The sequence below is a fragment of the Mesoplodon bidens genome (genome assembly GCF_964165515.1).
Source record: "Mesoplodon bidens genome assembly, chromosome: 16".
Lineage (NCBI taxonomy): Eukaryota > Metazoa > Chordata > Mammalia > Artiodactyla > Ziphiidae > Mesoplodon > Mesoplodon bidens.
The window spans coordinates 9,785,150-9,806,212 of record NC_138173.1 but is presented as its reverse complement, the minus strand read 5'-3'; the positions used below and the strand labels follow the sequence as shown (position 1 = coordinate 9,806,212).

Genomic DNA, 21,063 nt, shown 5'->3' with positions numbered 1-21,063 from the left:
CCCATCTAACTTTAATCTTAGAAATATATGATTTTAAAGTTCCCATGCTTTCAGGTAATTAAGAACTACCAATATTCAGATTCCATAAATAAGTTCTCAGAGACCTTGAACCATACCAGCTTCTGCAAGAATAGAGTAGAATTACTTTTTTAATGTCTTCATTTGTTTTCTCAGCTTCATTTCTTATCTGACTGTGAAATATTCCATCTAGTTTCTGAAATAGGCTGAGAGTTCCCAGGAAAAAGCCAAATTTTTAAGGAGTCTAGATCGCTGGATGCTTCGATGCGCTGATTTTAACAGGGAAGCACACTGACAATTCTAATAAACACAACTGAATATTGTTGCTGTACTTCTCCTGTTGTTCCCAAGTCAGAAAACAGGCAAAGGGGGATCAACGCTGAGGGCTTCCAAGGGGTGGCGGAGGGCTCCTCCCGAATCGTGGACACTCAGATACTTCCTGTGTCCCTCTCCCCTTTAATTACGTCACCCTGTGCTTCTGTTCGGTGGTCTGTGCTGGGACCAGCCCGTTCTGCCTCATCTTTGGGGCAGTCTTTGCTCCAGGCACTTTTCCTCCATTTTCCTCTCTGTCGGCCCTCAAACAGGACATGGGGGTCTGGAATGGCTCCTGTTTCCGGCCTCTCTAACCTGGGCAGGTCCATCCTCGGCCGCCATGCCAGTCAGCCCAGCTGGTGGGCAGACATGACTTGTAAGGGGCTTCACACCAAACGGCATCTCCTTACAAGGACTTCTAAGTTGTCATTCCATCAGCATCTCCCTGCGTCAAGAGAAAGCAAAACACATCTCCATTCCTGCTTCTCATCCCTGACACTAAACTTCTGGCCGATCGTTTTCAGTTTTCACATCATTCCCGGCGACTCGGACTGATTTCATCATCCTTCAGCTCCCCCTGAATTCTCCAGCTTATCCTTTCTGAGCCAGGGATCCAGAAGCCTCGTGCTGGGGCAGCCAGTGGTCCAGCACTGGGGTTCCCGCAGCTGCTGTAACCAGCCACATCACAGGCTGGACGCACAGATACTTTTAGGGCCATCTATGTTCAAGGTTCTAACCCAGATCAGTCTGAAGCCCCAGGCCCATAATTCCTCATGCCATCACAGCCACCCAGAGGCTCAAAGAGAAACTTTCTCTGAGCAAAGAGAACTTCTGAGGTATGATTATTGTTATCTGTGATTTCCCTCCTGCCACTCTCACAGACTACATAGGAAAATTTGATGTAAAGCATTCAAATGACCTGCGTTTGCCTCACTCTGACAGTAGCTGTTGAGTAACTGTTACCCTAGGCCCCTCTGTTCCTGCAGGACCCTCCAGCTTAATCTTCATCAGTTATAATCTGACTATGTGGTGCTATTTTATTTCGCAGTGGTATATGCTGTTATTCTGGTTTAAAAAAGTAAATAAATGCAACTAAATGTGTTTATCTGTCTCTATAATTTTATGAGCCGTTGCAATTGTCACCACTGTGTCACCAGGGAAGCCCCGGGATTGCATTCGTAATTGATGTTTCACAACAAAGAGACTGTGTCTTCAGAACAAACTAATTAACGTCACAAAAAATTCCAAGCTCTTGGGCTTCTCCGGTGGCGCAGTGGTTGAGAGTCCGCCTGCCGATGCAGGGGACACGGGTTCGTGCCGCGGAGCGGCTGGGCCCGTGAGCCATGGCCACTGAGCCTGCATGTCCAGAGCCTGTGCTCCGCAGCGGGAGAGGCCACAACAGTGAGAGGCCCGTGTACAGCAAAAAAAAATAATAATAATAATCCAAAGTCTTAACGGCATTTACTCATGTTCTATTCGTACTACATATTGTTCTAAAATGATCTTATGTTCCACTGACTGCAGCAAAAATTTTGCAGTAGCATCTTTAAATTGCCTTAAAAACACAGCAAAGCATTTGGATATAAGCTATAAAGTGTGGTTTCTCTGCATATTCCAAAATTAAAAAAAAATAATGCTTGCATGGAAATGTAGCAGCCAAGTTCCATGCAGAATGGCTTAATGTTATATAAACAGTGGCTTAACAAACTTACATCTATTGGAATAATTATAGATTTATTAAAAATATTGTTTTACTAAACTTAGTGGAAGAATTAGCCAATTTGGAGATTGTCACATCAGCAGCAGCTGTTACGAGGGGCGAGAAAAGACTAAGGCTGGCATGAGGTCAAGAATCTCGGCAAACTCCACCATCAGCTCAAGGTTGGTTATAGAAGTTGACTACGTCCTGTCTTTTCTCCCTGAGGAGTGGAGTCAAGAGAAGGGAGGAGAGAGAGGTATGTAAAGGCTGTAAGCATGGTCAGCTTTGGTGAGAGGAGAACAGGTTTGAATCAGACAGGAGACTAATTTTTAATGACCAAACTTGTACACAGAATCTGTTACCCAGTGTGATAATGAATGGGAATAGGGTTGGAGATGAAATAGTTTGGAGACAGCTTATTCAAAGAAAGAAAACCATTTCATGATTATAATCCACTGAGTCGAGACAATAACTCAGTTATTCAATTTTATATATATATATATATATATATATATTCAATTATATTTGCATTGGCTTTGTTCAATGACTCTCATTCTGCAGCAATAGAGTTACTGTTGATTGAATAATACATCCATCTGCTCTTTTGAAAAAACTATTTGAACCTCTACAGAAGGACATAAGATTATCACACAAACTTGTGATTAAAAACTCCAAACACCACCCAGGCCGCAGCAATTACTTAGTTCATTGTGGTTTCTGCATGTCATTGGACTATAACGTAGCAGCAAGTTGGATTTTTTTAGCAAAGGTTTTCAAAATGTTTGTATTTGATGAAATCTATGAAAATATAATACTGAGTTTAAATGTGCTTATAATTTTCTTTACTGTGGAAAAGAAGCCACAGGGAAAACAATGATCTTACCATACAAAGAACACTGAAGATGCTATTTTCAGAAGTTATGTTCACTTAGACTAAGGCCAAGGGAAAAAGTATAGTTTAAGTCCTTTGGAATAAGGAATACATAACTATATTTACACAGCTTTGCTACTTTTTTTTAAAATAAAAGAACATAATTGCATCATTTATGTAAAGGACTGTGTAGGAAACAATAAACATTTGCAAGCTTTTGGGTCTCATTTTGATTTAATGCCCAGAAGCAGATTGTGATGGTTCTTCCTTTATAAATCTTTAATAACTAGATAGATGTCCACCATCACTTCCAATCTCCCATTCCCCCAGTCAATATTACAGACAAAAGCATTCTTTCAGGATAGCAGGATAAATATATACCAATATATTAGTTCAGAACATAAAATATTTTGTTATTCCAGTGAACTGGAAGTTTAAGCATTTTTCCAAAGATTCTCATTGATACAGATATGCTATTTACCCATGATACAATAAAAAGGATATCATTCTTGTAGTTTCAAAAGTAGGCATAGTTTTACTGGGTTTCTTGGATGCTACTCCTATATCATTTGCTGATACATTATTCTCAAATACAGACATTTTGTATCCTAGCTTCAGCCCTCCATAAACATCACAGTTCAAGGTTCTTTCTGAAAAATGTCTGAGGAAAAAATCATCAAAAGGAAAGGATAAATGCAAGTTTAATACTCATTGCTAGATTCAGCAAGTTGTATTTACATAAAGAAAGAAATGTACTATGCATCACTTATTTAGTTTGAAACTGCCCACAGAAAAAGAATTCTTTGAAACATAAAAATATTTAGAATGTTTGTTAAGAATAATGGATGGATTGTAAGCAGCTGAAGGGGATTGGGAGTTCTGTTTCCTATGCAATAATTTCTACACGGAACTCTGAATTGCCTAAACGTTTCCTACTTGAAAGTGCCTGCCCAAAGCCAAAGTTAGTGGAAAAATCCAACCTTGAAGGAAAATGAATCGTGATCAAGAAAGAGATTTTTCCTAGTAAGTACAGAGGAGCAACTCAGGCTAGATAACAAGAATGAGCCTCGAAAAAGAAGAATGATCTCATTGACCCTGCCAGACTGCTCAGGTGAAATATTCAACTGAAGAGTCTCACAAGAGAAGAGAACCCTTGTGAGTGAATGGTGATGATTTAAGTCAAAAAAAGGATAAGAGGGGGCTTCCCTGGTGGCGTAGTGGTTGAGAGTCCGCCTGCCGATGCAGGGGATACGGGTTCATGCCCCGGTCCGGGAGGATCCCACATACCGCGGAGCGGCTGGGCCCGTGAGCCATGGCCGCTGAGCCTGCGCGTCCGGAGCCTGTGCTCCGCAACGGGAGAGGCCACAACAGTGAGAGGCCCGCGTACCGCAAAAAAAAAAAAAAAAAAAAAAAAGATAAGAAAGTGCTATTATTGCCATTTGGGGAAATGGCTTAAATTTCTTTCTTTTTTTTTCACATCTTTATTGGGGTATAGTTGCTTTACAATGTTGTTAGTTTCTGCTATACAACAAAGTGAATCAGTATACATATATCCCCATATGCCCTCCCTCTTGTGTCTCCCTCCCACCCTCCCTATCCCACCCCTCTAGGTGGTCACAAAGCACGGAGCTGATCTCCCTGTGCTATGTGGCTGCTTCCCACTAGCTATCTATTTTACATTTGGTAGTGTATATATGTCCATGCCACTCTCTCACTTCATCCCAGCTTACCCTTCCCCCTCCCCATGTCCTCAAGTCCATTCTCTATGTCTGCATCTTTATTCCTGTCCTGCCCCTAGGTTCATCAGAACCTTTTTTTTTTTAAGATTCCATATATATGTGTTAGCATACAGTATTTGTTTTTCTCTTTCTGACTTACTTCACTCTGTATGACAGAGTCTAGGTCCATCCACCTCACTACAAATAACTCAATTTTCTTTTATGGCTGAGTAATATTCCATTGTATATATGTGCCACATCTTCTTTATCCATTCATCTATCAATGGGCACTTAGGTTGCTTCCATGTCCTGGCTATTGTAAATAGTGCTGCAGTGAACATTGGGGTGCATTTGTCTTTTTGAATTATGGTTTTCTCAGGGTATATGCCCAGTAGTGGGATTGCCGGGTCGTATGGTAGTTCTATTTTTAGTTTTTTAAGGAACCTCCATACTGTTCTCCATAGTGGCCGTATCAATTAAATTTCTTTAAGAATCAAAATACCCACAAATCAGGTACTATGAAAAAAGTGCAGTCATTAAGACATGATACAGAGAAACAAATATAGGTAGTTTTCCTTTTGTGCAAAGGCAACGTGAACGCCAGTACAGAGGAGAAATCAGGAAGGGTTAGTCCCAGGCTTCCTGCCTAAGTTTTAGAAAACCCCTGATCAAAGCTCATGATTAATATAAGTCTACAGAGAATTTCTGTACATTCATTTTTTATGTCTAAATTATGCTCATGCACCATCACACACAGTCAGAATTCTAGGAAAATGTGACACACTGAAAATTCTCTAGGATCAGTAAGGTGTAAGTTCCATACATCTCTCAGGAAAAGTCAATTAGAAGAAATATTAGCATAAAGTTTCTACAATTTGGAGTAATCAAAAAGATGCCATAAGGCATCAGCTTAATTTGGGGGGGGATTAAAAACAAGTACAACTTGATTTCTCAATGTAACTTGTCTTTCAGTAGCTTTAAATGTAGCAAATGAATTAGGTTTTCATATTTACATTCTGAATGGATTCCTAGGAAGAAAAAAATGATTTCAAGTCTTGGGACTTCCAAAGCAGCAATAACTTATTAATTGTACCCGTGGTGATCTTAAAGTACAGCATGAAAAACAGTCTTAGGGCCTCCAAAGATGCATAAAGTCCTTCCAAGGGGAGCAGGAGGGACAGCAGGATAATCTAGCTGCAGAAGCGTTTCAAAAATGCTATTTACATGTTGAAGGAAAGGGTTTAATTAATCGTGTTACAGCTGTGAAGTTAATATGCAGATCTGAGGTCCTATCACAAGGGACTGTTACATACTTTTTAAACAAGTCACTCAGTCCCACATTTTCTTCCCTTTTACAGCTCTTGCATAGTAATAAATATATGTCCCACAGGTTTGCAGAATGAGGACCATGATGTCTGTTAATTTCTCAATAATAATAAAGATGATGATTTTGATTGGCAATTATAAAAACCACTGTTTACTGAAACCTCACAATATGCCAAGATCCTTTCTAAGTTCTTTGTATGGATCATCTTACTTAATTCGTTCAACAATCCAGTAAAACTAGTGCTGTGGTCTTCCAGGTGGGTACACTATTAGTTAACAAGAATGGCTCAGTAGTGCCTGTCATTGGAATAACACCCAAATCCCTAGAGATGTTGTGGAAATTAATCTGAATCCGGTCTTTTGACAAAGATTCACCATTTTAGAATGGACCTTTTGGGCAAAAATCAAAGTAGAGGGAGGCTTCTATTAATCTATCCAAGTGGGTAATTCCAAGAAATGCCTCCATTAACTAGCAGGAGATAGAGGGCTCTAGAAAGTTAGTATATAAACTAGCACACGTGGACAAGGAATATCTTATGAAATGGGGTACAACCTGAAAAAAATGGCAGAGGTGCTTGGGTTTATCTGCTCTAGTCTTCAGAATAGATTCCCTACAGGCTGGAATTGAGGCTTACCTGTGGCTAGCCAGGGAGAGGTTACCAGCCTTTGAAACAGTAAATAGAGACCAACAGAAAATCTTTAGGATGCTCCTTTTGGAGTCATCTATCCTATTTATGATCTAGAATACTTAGTTGACTGCTTAATGGGCATTTGAACGGGTAATAAAATGAGTAACGGGGACCACTATACCCATTTTTTTTAACCTTGAACCCAAAGAAACGAGGAAAAAAAATCCTTGACATGCACATTGATATTAGAAAAGCAGTTACAAGAAACAGTTCACAAAGGTCACCTTGAGCCATGGAGGGAAATCAGCCTTTGGGGAACAAATCAATGCTACTATTATTATAGTTTTTAAAAATTAAAAAAAAAATCACATCACAGGATTACTTTGCAGCTTACCTGAGTTACCATATTTGGTAACAATGCGAAACATCAAACAAACACTGATTACTATCTTTATTGGTGAAGCTGGTCCTGTTTTTATATTTCACAGAGACTTTCGGGGTTCAGTGCTTTGCCTAAGGGCCCATAGTTTATAAGCACTAAAGACCAGATTTGAATCCAAGACTTATGATTTGAAATTCAGTCCTCTGTCAACACACTATGATGCCAATTCCATGGAACAAATTTCCTCTGGTCTAATTTATTCCAAACCAATTAATAGAGAAAGAGATAAAAGATGATTTCCACCCAGCGAAATAAAAGTATGACTTAAAATGACCAATCAAATCATGAGTAACAAAATGCTATGGGTTGAAAAATGCTATGCTTAACTTATTATCCAAAATTATTTTATTCATAAAATTGCATTTTAAAATTACTGTATAATCTGCATGTTACAGATGATAACTGGGCACTGATTTAAGTACTTTCTTATGTCTTAGAAATCAGGTAGAGGTAAAGGTAGATGTTGGTGCATTTGTATGTAACTCAGAAATGTCATTTCTGGTTCCTAAATACATTTGCCAATGTGAGAAAATGATGACAAGCTCTAATTATAAAGTTATTATGGTGTAGAACAAAGAGTAACCACCTCTGGAGGTTCTGGAGAAAACCCTTCAGGGATATTTGCTGCTTGGCTATATCAAAAATTCTTTGTTAGCGTATGGACTTCAGTGGAGCCTAACAATTGTAAAAGTCTCTGTGTTGGTCAAGGCAAATTTTCTAAGATCTAAACCACAAATGCTACTTAAAGAAAATTTGAGACCATCATACAACAGTAGAATGTTTGCACAAATACAGTTGATAACAAGAAATCTAAAAGATAGATTACAGCTTTCTTATTCTCTTTGTAATTATACTGTTAGGTTTCTTCTCTATGATTTCAAGTGGGAACTGTGCTGGTTTATGAGAAAAATGCTTAAGAAACATAACTAGAAACTTAACCCAAGATGCTCTTCCATTTGGATGGTAATCAAACAATGATTCTGCAAGAGTCATAATGAAAATTATGTGCTTTGTTGATGTGAGTTCTAGACAGAAATAATATTTGTATCATGTTGCATCAAGACAATTATTTTCTGATCAGGATTTCACAATAGGAATCACTGCACTGATGTATTTAGTTGTCAGTAAACGTATGCTCCATTTACTACAATGAGGATTTCCTTCTCTGACAAACTTTATTTTTCCAGAATTAATATTCAAGCAAAGATAGCAATTTGCTATTCATATTTGTTACATTTACATCTTAGTCAATCCCTTTTCCCATTTTAAACACAAGAATGTTCAAAACCATTTTTCATTTAGCATATGGGGCTGTGGTCACTGGGACATTAGGACTTTTTAAACTGGACATGAGGATACACTGGTAGCTGAGTTCCACGACAGCTTAACAAACGAAATCATAAGGCCATTGTTTCAGAGTTTCATTGTATTAACATGTTCCCAAGGTTATTCTTTCTAATGGTATCCAAACTCTTTTTTGATTAGTATCCCATTTGTAATGTTGCTTAGATTACTATATATACTTAGTATTCCATTTGTAATGTTGCTTAGATTACTGTATACATATATATATTAGTATTCCATTTGTAATGTTACTTAGATTATTTATTAGTGTATTCTTTTTAAAAGTGTACTTTAAAAGCATGATGGACTTACCTTAGAGAGCCCACCTACTTCCAAATAGAAGCAGATAATGAAAACATTCCAGGTGACCCAGAGGGCAGTCCATACTGTATACTGGAAAGAAAGGGTGGGGGGAAGAAAGAGAAGAAAAATGTGGAGATGAAAGGCATGCATACTAAATGAATCGATAATAAAAATGTCAATAAGTGTGTCTTCTGGGAAGAAACAGGGCACGCTCAGAGAAGAATGCTCCTTTTGTGGTCCCCTAAGATCTCTAGAAATTAAAAATCCAATAGTTTCTACTGCTTTAAGTAGATGCCAATAAAACTAGACTTATTTTTACAGTGCTTTGCTGGCTTGCAGATGCAAGTTAAATCCAAGCGCTGATTTGATTCGTTTTCTGACTACCAGCTTTTCCAAGGGACACAATTATGCGAATTTTCTGGGGGCTATCTATCTATCTATCTAGCTAGCTATCTTTTAGTTACAATAATAAATCATCAAAGGTTTAGGAATGTTAGTCAAAACCCTTCACTTCCATACCCCTGAATGAGGATCATGTTTGAAAATGGATGTATGGAGTAAAATAAACAACTTTTCAACTGTTGGACTATTTTATTGAGTGGAGTGTATGCCCCTAATATAATTACTGAATATAATGTGATTATGTACAATATTTTTTAAAAGCACACAAGTTCTAATTATGGTAGGATTAATAAGTAAATCCTACTTATTAATAAGTAGGATTAAGAGTGAGCAAATAAGCAACATATTTCCATAATGGGAAAATACCTTCCAATCACAACCAAAAAACTCTAAACATGCCAGCCTTATTGATTAATTGGTTTTATTAATGTATTATGTATTAGGAAATGCCTTCCTCAAGAGTATTAGTCAGACAATTAAGGTAGCCTTAGATCAAGACTCATCAATAGAGAGGTCTTAGGGCTCTATTCATCCAGGCACTTTCTTAGGCAGACAAAGACACTGAGGTCTGGAAAACTGACATATAGGAAGGCTTGGATGACTCAGGATGGAACTTACCATGGCAACACAATGAGCGGATCAAATACAATGGTTTGCTCATTCATTTCATTGTACTGCAAAAATCTATGAATCCGTAACGTCTTAAACAGGCATACTAATTAAATTATTGCTTTCTATTGTTAAATTAAGATAAATGTTGAAATAACTTATTAGCTATTGTTAAATTAAGATAAATATTTAAATAATTTATTAGCTTCTTCTATGCTCTGCCAAATAATAGACTTATGAATTTTAAACACTGTATAAAATAGCCATGATCTTATTACAAACCTTATCAGAAGCTTTTAAACTTTTTCTAAAATTCAATTTACATTTTGTATCTTTGTCATTTATGATTTTTTTAAAGAATAATACATTAAAAAAAAGTATAATACATTTATAATAATGAGTTAAGGCTCCAAAATCACTGGAAATTTAGAGGAGTTGGAAAATATGTTAAAAAGTTAACATAAGTTAAAATATATATTTAGGCTTTTGGTCGTTGCCGATATTGTTGACCTGATACCTGCTGCTGGCAAGGTCTTCTAGTGTGAGTGGGTTTAGATGTTCCCTTAAAAATGCACCAAATGCATTGAAGTGCATTTTTCTGAACCACAAAATATTCCCATGAATATTCAAAATAGCTAATCTACATTCTCAATGTATACTTTTTGCAAACTGATAAAGTCACAATAACCACAACACATTTTAAAGATGTTGCTAATCAGATGGCATCTGGTATCTGATATTTTTCATTCTAAATAAATATAATTATGGGTACATTTGAGTGACAGAGTAGTGCTGACCACTAATTCAGGAGGAAAAAGCCAGTGATAAAGGTTAAGGGAAGGACATAAAATAAAGCAAGACTAAAGTAAGAAAATGAATTGAATTAACTGTAAAACCACATGATTCTTAATTATTAGGACTGCAAGCCTAAACCCATAAGTATTATTTTAGAAAAGTAAATCAACTCATAGTTATAAAAAATACATAACAAAAAATTCTACTTAAAATCATAGCACAAGCTTAGTGACTGAAGTGTATTCTGATTCCTCATAAGTTGTATTATTGATGTCACTTTCAAACATTCAAAGATAAAATGATCAGGCTGAGTAGATTCCAACCGTCAGCTCCGAAATTTCTAACAAGAGTTACTCCGCTGCTTTCTGCGTTCCTGGTACTGTGATAAGCTCTTTACACAGATTAAGTCATCTAGCCGTCACATTAATACAAAGGTAGAGAGGAAATCATCTGATCACCCAGTTAGTGTCAGAGTTGGGAGAGGCACTCTGGCAGTTTGACTCCAGAGCTGGGGTGCTTGGGCATTACATGATAGTCTTCATTTTAAAAGATCTTAGGAAAAGGACTACAGATTAATTTGCAAGTTAAGACTTCCCCAAATTCTGCAATTTATCAAATAACCAATTCACCAGATTACCAGTTTACCAAAAATTCATTCATTCATATATATTCTATAACTGGTTATGTTTTTGAAATGATTTCTTTTGTATTTTGCTATTAATGTGTCCTATGTTATATAAATACGTAGCTTTTTTAAAAGCAATATTGTAAGTTTCTTTATTCTAATACACTGGTTTGTTGAGAACAAAGAAGACCTGTACGGTTGAATTTTGGATTGTTATGAAATGGAAACCATATACCTCAATGTGCACCTGAGACTCAAGTCTGCACACAGAGGTAAGAGGAAAGGATTTCTAGCAACATGAATAACACATCCAAAGGAATTTTGCCTAAGCAGAAAGTATTAGAACCACATATGGTATAAGACACTGACTATCCTCCCTCTCTTCTTTTTGATGTGGGTTAATTTATTTATAATGTAATTGAAACTAGAATTAAAAAAAGAGGTAAACTACATTTTTAACAAATACCAGTTGGTTATCATGGAGTATGCCTACAAGCTCAGACAGCCACACAGATATACTTGAAGTATAGAAGACTTAACTTCTCAAGGTAAAAAAAAAAAAAAACACTCTGTATAATTATCTATCCATCTATTTACCCATCATCTATCTATCTAAATATAATCTATCAACCTATTTATCTACCCTACTTTGCTTATGTTCAGTACACATATTTTAAATCCTAGTTTAATTAGACAATGCCCATAAAGATGGAAAAACATCTATGTGCTCTCTGTGGCTTCCTGGATATTGCATAGTTTTATGAAGATATTTCAGCATTTTTTAATTGAAATGAACTTTAGCAGTCTCCCAGCCTATTTCTTTCTCATTGAGCAATTAGTCCATAACATAAATTATTTTTACTTCCTGAGCTTGTTTGTTTTCCAATTACCAGGAAGGCCACTCATTCATTCATTCATTTACATGTGTATCAATCAGATACAATATTATACTCAATATGTTAGATTCACTCAAAAAAATGTAGGTTCCTTGCTCACTCATTGTTCTAATAGTTTCTGGAGTTTAGTATTCATGTCCAGGGGGAAATAAATCTGAGCCACTGAATGGAAACCTAACACTCTTAACTGCCATGTTGAGCGATAACTCTGGAGGGAGATTTATGATGACATAGTAGGGATATTTCCCTATATAACAATTCAAATGAAAGCAAGTTGCAGTTCTTTGGATGTGGACATTTGTATAAAAGTCCAAATAACTAACTTATGGGCCTAGCATACTTATTTGGCTTTCTTTTTTTAATTTTTAAAGAAAGGAAGCTTTGAGTTACTTTTAATTCCAATGTTAATCTTTATTCAAAAACTGTCAAGTTAGCTAATACTTCTGCATTTAAATTAATGTAAAACCGCTTGATTAAATTATTATCCATGATATAATAAAGATTTAAATAACTGTAGTGCAGAATCTCTTTCTAGAATTTGTAAGTAAGATTTTAAAATATTTGACATAGGAGCAAAGCAGACAGGAGTAAACAGCTGATTCCAGAACACTACTTTTTATGACTGTTAAATATGACTTAGCCCACACTCTGCTTCATTTTGTCTAGAGCCAAGGAAACACAAAATGTGTTTCAAATGCTATGATTACACTTGGTATCCCTAATGTATATATTCCACCTTGTACCTTAGCTAAAATAAATTTTAATCAGCGAAAGAGCACCATATGACAAAGTTGGTTTTATATTCTAAAAATAAATGTAGAAATAGTAAATTGTACCTTCTCAGCACTGATGGTAACCAAAGGGGAATTATCTCTCTTTCATTTTGTGATTTGGGTGAATTTTTCTAACAGTCTTTGCCATGGGACCTCCTCAAGACAGTGTCAGGGGCCCACAGTGTTATATTTATTAGAAAAAAAATAAGTCAAGGAATAAGTCAGCTAATGGTAGGTGCAGGCAGAGCAGCACATACTATTTTATCTTATAAATCCTGGCGTTCAGATTGAAAGAAGCAAGGCAGTAAGGCCAGCTTCTTTTGCAGAACTATTGTTGCCACGTTCTGAGATAAGAAATCACCGTCTAGTCCATCCAGTAAAATAATTTCATCCAATAACCTTTAATTAATTTATTATTTGTTTAATCAAGTATTAAGCATCTTTAAAGGCCCATGCACATCAGGATAACTTAGAATACAGCCATGGACAGGCACCGTCTACCTGCCAGGAGGACACTCTTTTTTTGTAAATTTTTATTGGAGTATAGCTGCTTTACAATGCTGTGTTAGTTTCTACTGTACAGCAAAGTGAATCAGCTATACGTATACATATACAGGAGGACACTGTTGAATGAGATGAGACGGGCCTGGAAGCAAGGATGGCAACCGTGTAGAGAGATAGGATAGAGTCACCAGGATCTATGGGTGCAGAGAGGAAGAGGCACTTAGCCTGGAGGGGGGATGGCCAGAGAAGGCTCTTAAAGGTGACTATTCAGTTGAAGAATTATTATGGGATCTCTCCATTATACATCTTCTGCAGGCTCAGAGGGATCTCTCCATTATACATCTACTGGCACAATGTGCTCCTTTTTAACACTTGTGACAGTTGCAATTTAACGTTTATGTGGATGATTATCTGATAAAACCCACTTGTCCTCACTAGACTGTAAGGTAAGTACCCAGGAGGACAGAAAACACATCTGTCTGTATTTGCTCACCTTGTTCCCCGCCCTGAACACAATGCCACGTACAGTGTAGAAACCCAATAAATAGGAATGAATATGTAAAAGAAAAACGGAAGGAAGAAAGTTAAGAAAAAACAGATATCGGGGAAGAAGGAGGGGGAGAAAGGAAGGAAGGAAGTAGGGATTGTGAGATGAGTTTGGTCAAGTGGGGCAGCCCAGAATATTCTTAGGTTTTGTCCTGCTACGAGTTAGTGAAAGGTTTTAAGCCAGCAATTCAGAAAAAGTACAAGGGACACGTTAACAGGGAGGAAGCTGAAGGCAAGCAGGAAGTCCATGTGCAGGCAAGAGACTGCAAAGCCTCAACCAAGGCAGGAGCTGCGTGAAGAGTGTGTACAGCTAATATGGAGGGTAAAAGCAGTAGGACTAGATCCGTCACTAACGTGTACAGACAGCTTCATCCCATAGAAGCCACTGGCTTCACAGTCACCTGGCATATTGTGCTTCAGCAGAAAACAACATCATACAATGACAAGTCTGTATAAGTTAAAGTGCTCTGTGTTCAAAGCAACAAACTAGAACATAGAATCCAATAATAGTTTGCTATTATGCATATTAAAGTCTCTTGAGCTGCAAGTCCACCTCTGTGAAACACCTTTTTAGTAGATCACACAGTGGCTTAGCAGAGGCTATCTTTCAGGGAAGAAGAGTAAAGCAGGGATTGTTTAGTCACTGCAGTCAGCTGAGTGACAGAAATATTCCAATGTGCCTGGAGCAGCAATTTTGAGGGCAGAGTCTGTGCTGTGGGCTGGTTACCTTCACCTCTGTGTGATATGATGAAAGATACCCAAAAGCCAATTTTGAGATGCAAACAGAGAATTGAGGCACTTATAGAAAAATTTATAACTTTTTTCTTTTTGATAGGTGTGACTGGATTAAACCAAAACGCAAAGATGGCATATTTTTAAGTCTATAGTTTTCTTCTAGTGAGGCAATCATCGCATTACAAGAAAATATTCACTAATTCTACTGAACATTGTATATTTATTCAGGCTCAATGAGCATTTTAGAGTATGTCACCCCTCATTACAATTCCTTATACATGCTTGGTATTTCTGACAACCTTCTTATACATGTAGCCCAAAATATTCCCCTCCTTTTACATTGAAGAAATCTATTACTCGAAATAACTTCCAGTCAACTGCGGAGCACAGAATATCCCTTATTAAATTTCCCTACAATGGAGGGTGTGTTGACCATGTATGTCACAGTTTGGAGTATGGATTTATGTTTCAAATTTATCTTACCAAAGTGGAGAAATGTTCAGTAATATACAATATGCAATACCTTAAAGGGTGAGTACTAAATAAATGCACATGCCTTTGTAATGTCCTATGTCCATTAAAATTAAACTGTATTATTGCTATCAGTTAGTAAACAGTTATGGCTAGGTCGGTTTGCTTTTTAGGGTTAGTGACATATGCCATTGACATGATAGTTAAGGTACAATTATATCTCATCTAACATCAAGACCACATCCAGTCCTACTCCATCCAAACCACATCTTAAATTTCCTTGTGAAACTTGATTTCAATTACACTGTGAGTCTCACTATGCATCTCACGCTTACAGTCACGTTGCTTTGCTTTCATTGTAAACATTCACTGAGTCTTCTTCTTTCTCACAGGTAATCATCTCTCAACAGAATTCAGTAATGAAGGCCAGAATGGCCAAGCCACGTTATATCAAAGGGAACAACTAAAATGATTTACTTCTTCTCCTAACAGTTTTGCAGTGTTTATATGAAAAGACATGGTAATAATAAGACTTACCACCACGATATAGCGAGGTCTGTACTGAATGGTTCCAAATAAACCCAATATGACGACTATTATATGTAGAAAATTTCCAAGGATGGGCGCCCATTGGAAGCCGAGGAAGTCAAAGATCTGCCTCTCTAATGCTGCGAGCTGCAACAAAGCAGAGAGAGCCCATGAGCATCTAACCCAAGCACCAGCAGACCATTTTAATCTTGGTTCCACAGCTGGAGAAGGCTGCAGTCAATTTGAATCGCAGCTATGGACACCATCGTCACTAAGATTGTGGTGCCCATTGCATGTACTGCTTTACGCAACTTCTCTCAGAAAATATACTAAGATAAATTTGAGTATTATGACTTCAAGTATTCATAGACTTGGAGAACTAGAGATATACTCCTGAAATCATTTTCTATAGTAGTAAATCCAGGCAACATTTTATGATATCATATTTTATCATATTAACTTATCATTATTTTTAGTAAATTATTGGCTTAGTATAACCCACTCGGAACAGTAACTCCAGGCTTGCAATGCTAGGACTATTATTATTTTGGAAACAAAAACAAAAACAATAACAAAAACTACCCATCTGTGCCTTCCTGTGTTAAACACGAATTATCAAATTATCTGTTCTTTTTTTTCCTTTCTTTAGATTGTCATTGATTATAATGACTAACCACTTTTTCAAAATGAAGCTTATTTATTTACTCTGGGCTTACTTACTTACTTACATTAATGATAATAAATCCTTCTTCAAAATGAGCTTACTTATTTACTGTAGTCCCGATCTAAAACTAGAGTTACATAGTTCCTTTGAACCATATTTTATTGAGATAATATATTAAATGAATTTTATATAGTCCAGTGAATGCCAACAATGTCATTACCTGTACAAATGATATTTATTGCATTTTATATCTAAAAATTTTATAATTCTGCCTGCTGTATTTGGACACAAATCTTACACATTTCAAGCATTTTTCTACATTTACTTTGATAAAATAGTATTTCTAAGAAAATGATCCCACGATTAACCATACTGCCAGCAAAAGAAACTGCAGATTTGAAATGAAAATGGTACCCTAGGTATTTTTCTAGTTATGTGGCAGGTGTATGCCTCATACATACATATGCCTTTAATTTCCTTGGACATAAAGAAATGTCCTCTATCCAGTAAGCTGAATTTACTTTGGTTTAGATTCACCTTCAGTAAGCTGTGGAGGAGAAGAGAAACGAGCAAATACCTAAAGACAACCACTCTGAACCACATTCATTTCACGGGTGTTTCCTGATTATCAAGTGATTTGTCACCATTCCCTGCACTCACAAAGTGGAAGATGCACAGAAATGGCTAAAACACAAAATAATCAGAGCAAGGTAAGAAGCAGCACGGTGTTTTCAACCCCCTGTTTCTCTCTGCTCGTGACTCTAATTAGTTCCCAGGAACCTTTCCCTAAAATCGCAGCATTTTATTTATTGGCCCATCAGTGATGTACATATGCAGCTTTTTATGTCCAACAGGATAGATGTGCTCAGAAAAAACCAAAAAAATCCTGAAGAGAAGCTGCAGGCAATTCATCCTGAAAAGCAACCCTATTTTAAAGCTGTCGTGCATCACAAAAACCTTTAAAGTGAACTTTTCAAAGAGAGAAAACCCCATTTTCTTTTCTGTCAGAAGATGCATGGATAGCATTCTCCTTTATGATATTAAAGAAAACACACACAATGAAAGGGAAGCCGAATTAACACCACTGATTAGAAAATCTGCATTCTTTATTGGAGGCACCCCGTCTACTTATTGATATTCATTCTCTGATAACTTAAAATGAATTTATAGTGACCTGAAATAAAAGCACAAATAAAAGGCCATAAACAAACAACAAACAGACGGGAAGAGACCATATCAAGGATCGGGCAAGAGGCAGCTAAAACAACTATACAAACCATGAAAGCTAGATTTGAGTATTGTATTTTAAAAGTTAGCTAACAATGACAAAAGGCCCTTCAAAAGTAAACAAAGTACCACTGCATTTGGTATTAATTACTTTATCTAATTTCCACCTTCAGCTATTAAGTCATTTAGTTTAGAGGCAAATATATTCTCTCTCAATGTCATCATTAGTGATACCACTTTTTGCCTTAGAGCTTGATATTAATAATGATGACCTAGAGCCACAGAATGAAATTAAATAATATCCAGGTGCTTTGCTAACTCAAAAAAAAGCATGAATATATTTTAAAAACATCTCTGTCAAAATGGTCTTATCAGTGATGTGCTCAAGCTGCTGCAGCTAGCCAGGGAGCATGGATCAGGTACATCTTTTTCCAACTCCACAGTCAGTGACTTCAAGTTTTGGGAACTTGACACTGGCCATTATATTTACAACATGGACATCAGGAAATGCTAAAAAAAAAAAAAAGGTCTTGTTTATTTGTTATGAGAGCCTATGGTAAAATATTTATCTCTACACCACTGAATATGGCACCTAGAAAATAGTGGTTCTAATTCAGGAGAGCAGTGAAAGGCAGAGTGATCAAATGTGTGATGCAGCATCAAAGGGAAACATCTGGTCCAGATGAAAGTGGAGGATGGAGGGCTCTGTGGAGACGCCATAGCAAAGAAGAGAATGAACGAGACATTGGAAGAACTTGAGGTTTAAATAAAGGGAGAGAGTTCAAGAAAACAAAAAGGCAAGGAGACACTCAGAGAAAGCAAAATTAACCTGTCACCAGTTTAAAACAGAACAGGAAGCAGTGGCCTAAAGAACAATAGGTTCATTTCTAAGTAAAAGGTCAAGTAGGTAAGACTCTGGGAGTTATAAGAATATGATGGAAAAGAATATGTATATTTTCCTAACAAGTTAAAAAACGAAGGCAACCAGAATCTTAATAAAAAGGAAGAGTAGAAGGGAGAAGAAAGAAGGAAGGAAGGAAGGAAGGAAGGAAGGAGACCAAACCATTGATGCAAGGAAAGTATGGTTCAAAAATACTAACAAAAAAAAATGTTAACAGGGCTTCCCTGGTGGCGCAGTGGTAGAGAGTCCGCCTGCCGATGCAGGGGACGCGGGTTCGTGCCCCAGTCCGGGAAGATCCCACATGCTGCGGAGCGGTTGGTCCCGTGAGCCATGGCCGCTGAGCCTGCGCGTCCGGAGCCTGTGCTCCGCAACGGGAGAGGCCACGACAGTGAGAGGCCCACGTATCGCAAAAAAAAAAAAAAAAAAAAAAAGCTAACAAAATTAAAATTGGGCATGACTTTGAATGTAAATATGAAGAGGCCATTGAAACATTCTCCCTGAGTGGCATGGGGATGGCAACACTGGAACTGTAAGGACAGAAATGTAACCCTAGATCATACTTGGGCTGCATGAAAATTATCCCACACCCATTATAATGGGAATGTTGCTTATTGGCTTGTAACTTTCAGAATCCAATTGTAGAAAGCTTGGAAGTCTTCATTATGATTAGGGAACAAAATGTAAGTATAATCTGACCATATAAAGTATATCTAACAGAACTTGGGAGAGACTGAATGTTCTATATAAATTCATGAGTATGGCAAGGGAAAGGGGGAGTGTTCTCAAATTCTTCCTGGAGGGTCAGGCATTTCCTTTTATCAGGCTCCAAGGTGAAAATATTTCCTATAAATATATGAATCATTAACTACATCCTATATTAACCACACATACTCCCAATAGCTCAAGAAGTGTCCCTATTTCCTTAGTACGCCCAAGCAACAGAGATAGAGACAAACAGGGGCACCTTTCAAATGCAGTAACTTTCTTATCGATCCATATATTATGTTTAATGCTTCACACAGTGTTTTGCCTAAAAGCTCATAATTATTACAAATTGTGAAAATTTATTTACACTTAATTAAAGAGCTATAAAAACTCTAGGTGACCAAACATTTTCCTGGTCATTTACCTAGGTTGGATCTACACAATATGCTCTTGTCCAAACAGAAGCTGGGTAAGAATGCTCATTCCTAAGAAGTGAGTACACTTGGAGGTTGAACTTCACGGTGAGCTGCCTTTTCCTTCCACTCCCCTGGGACTTTTCTCTGCTCACTAGAATTGGACACAATTCAAAACAGGGTTACTCATGTTAGTGCAATCGTAGGAAAGTATTTAATCAAACCATGGTTTCCGAAAAGACTGTGAAATTAAAGCATACTGTGTGACTGATACTCTCTTCTATATAACCTGTACTCTAGGAATTCATGAGGTAAGTATTTTATAACCATGAAGGACTGAATCTTTCCTTAAAGAGGGAATTTCAAAGCTCTAACATTCCTATTGGCTAAATTGATACATCCCAGGTCATTTCAAATAACTTTTGGGCATTAGAGGAGGTTTCTTTATGCCTGGAAAGTCTGTGTAGCCCTCAGCCCATCATCCTTGCTTCGTTTGCTCTAGAATCTCATAGCTACTCAATCCCAGTGGACTTTTCATGCTTGAGGTTGATGATGCCAAACTTCTGTGTTCATAGACCTGGCCTAGGCCAAAAAACGATCTTGTATTTTAAGCCATAATTTGTGAATATTTTTTCATGGCTCTAAAAAAATAAATAGAAGGATCTCTACTTATAGAGATGTGCCACAAAAAGTCCTAATAACTTGCAGATTTACCACTACATTAAAGCAGGTGCTATTTTAGAGAAGTTTCTCTTGTCTATAGACAGAGATAACCAAGCCTTAGGGTGTTCACAGACTTCGATGGATCCAGGAACTCTAGATATGGCCTGTTCATGATTTGGTTTATCCAGTAAAGATAGCAATTGTGTTAAGGGCTTCACAGTTTCTGCATGATTTTGTACTATTTTTGGTAGCAGTGTTAGAAGGCAAAGTCTATTATTCCAGTGAAACCAGTAACCAATCATTTAGTGAAATGAATAAAGTCTAACTAATCAAGTCTAACAGACCCTCCCCAGTGGCCTGAATGACCATGAGTGCATATGTAGCTGGGGGAGGTGGAACCATAGGGTTTGGAGGAGGAGTACTTTCCTTGATGCCAAGTGTGATTGTTGAAGTTTGTTCCTTGAATTAGCTTTACTCAGCAATTGTCTCCAGAACATCTGAAAAGGCTTCTTGACTTCTGTCTATGTATTTTGAGTCCCTGTATTTCAAGGAAATTGAATAGGCATTTCCTACCCTTACAATTCAATCATGAGGGTAGAAGCTACTTGGTCATGGAAACAATTTTTGGAAATCAGAAAACAATCACATGTTGTGATGCTAACTATGTTTTGAAGAAATAAGCAGCTGTGGGTAACATACCAAGGAAAGTTTCCTGTTTAAAAAGGAACAGATATTGCACTGCACATGGACAGATTTATGGAGGCTGATGAGCTGAAAGAGGCATGTGAAGGGCATTTAAGAACTACAAATTCACTTGGGAAAGTTCTTTAGTATATTTCATGCATCGAGTCATATCAACTGGTAGAATGACAACTATTTCACCAACTTCTTAGTATGTCAGAGAATAGGCTACCGATTTTTGTGTGTGTGTGTGTGTGGTACAC

At 37.2% G+C, this 21,063-nt stretch overlaps 1 protein-coding gene across 1 annotated transcript in view; it reads right to left on the bottom strand.

The window, feature by feature from the left end:
- The window catches only part of NKAIN3 (sodium/potassium transporting ATPase interacting 3), a gene marked incomplete at both ends in the record, with an annotated part of 516,754 nt that overhangs the window by 231,921 nt on the left and 263,770 nt on the right, over positions 1–21,063 (bottom strand). Inside the window, 2 exons of the mRNA XM_081258399.1 lie at positions 8,672–8,752; positions 15,556–15,693. Coding sequence (XP_081114525.1) covers positions 8,672–8,752; positions 15,556–15,693 — 219 coding nt within the window. The remainder of the gene's footprint in view (positions 1–8,671; positions 8,753–15,555; positions 15,694–21,063) is intronic.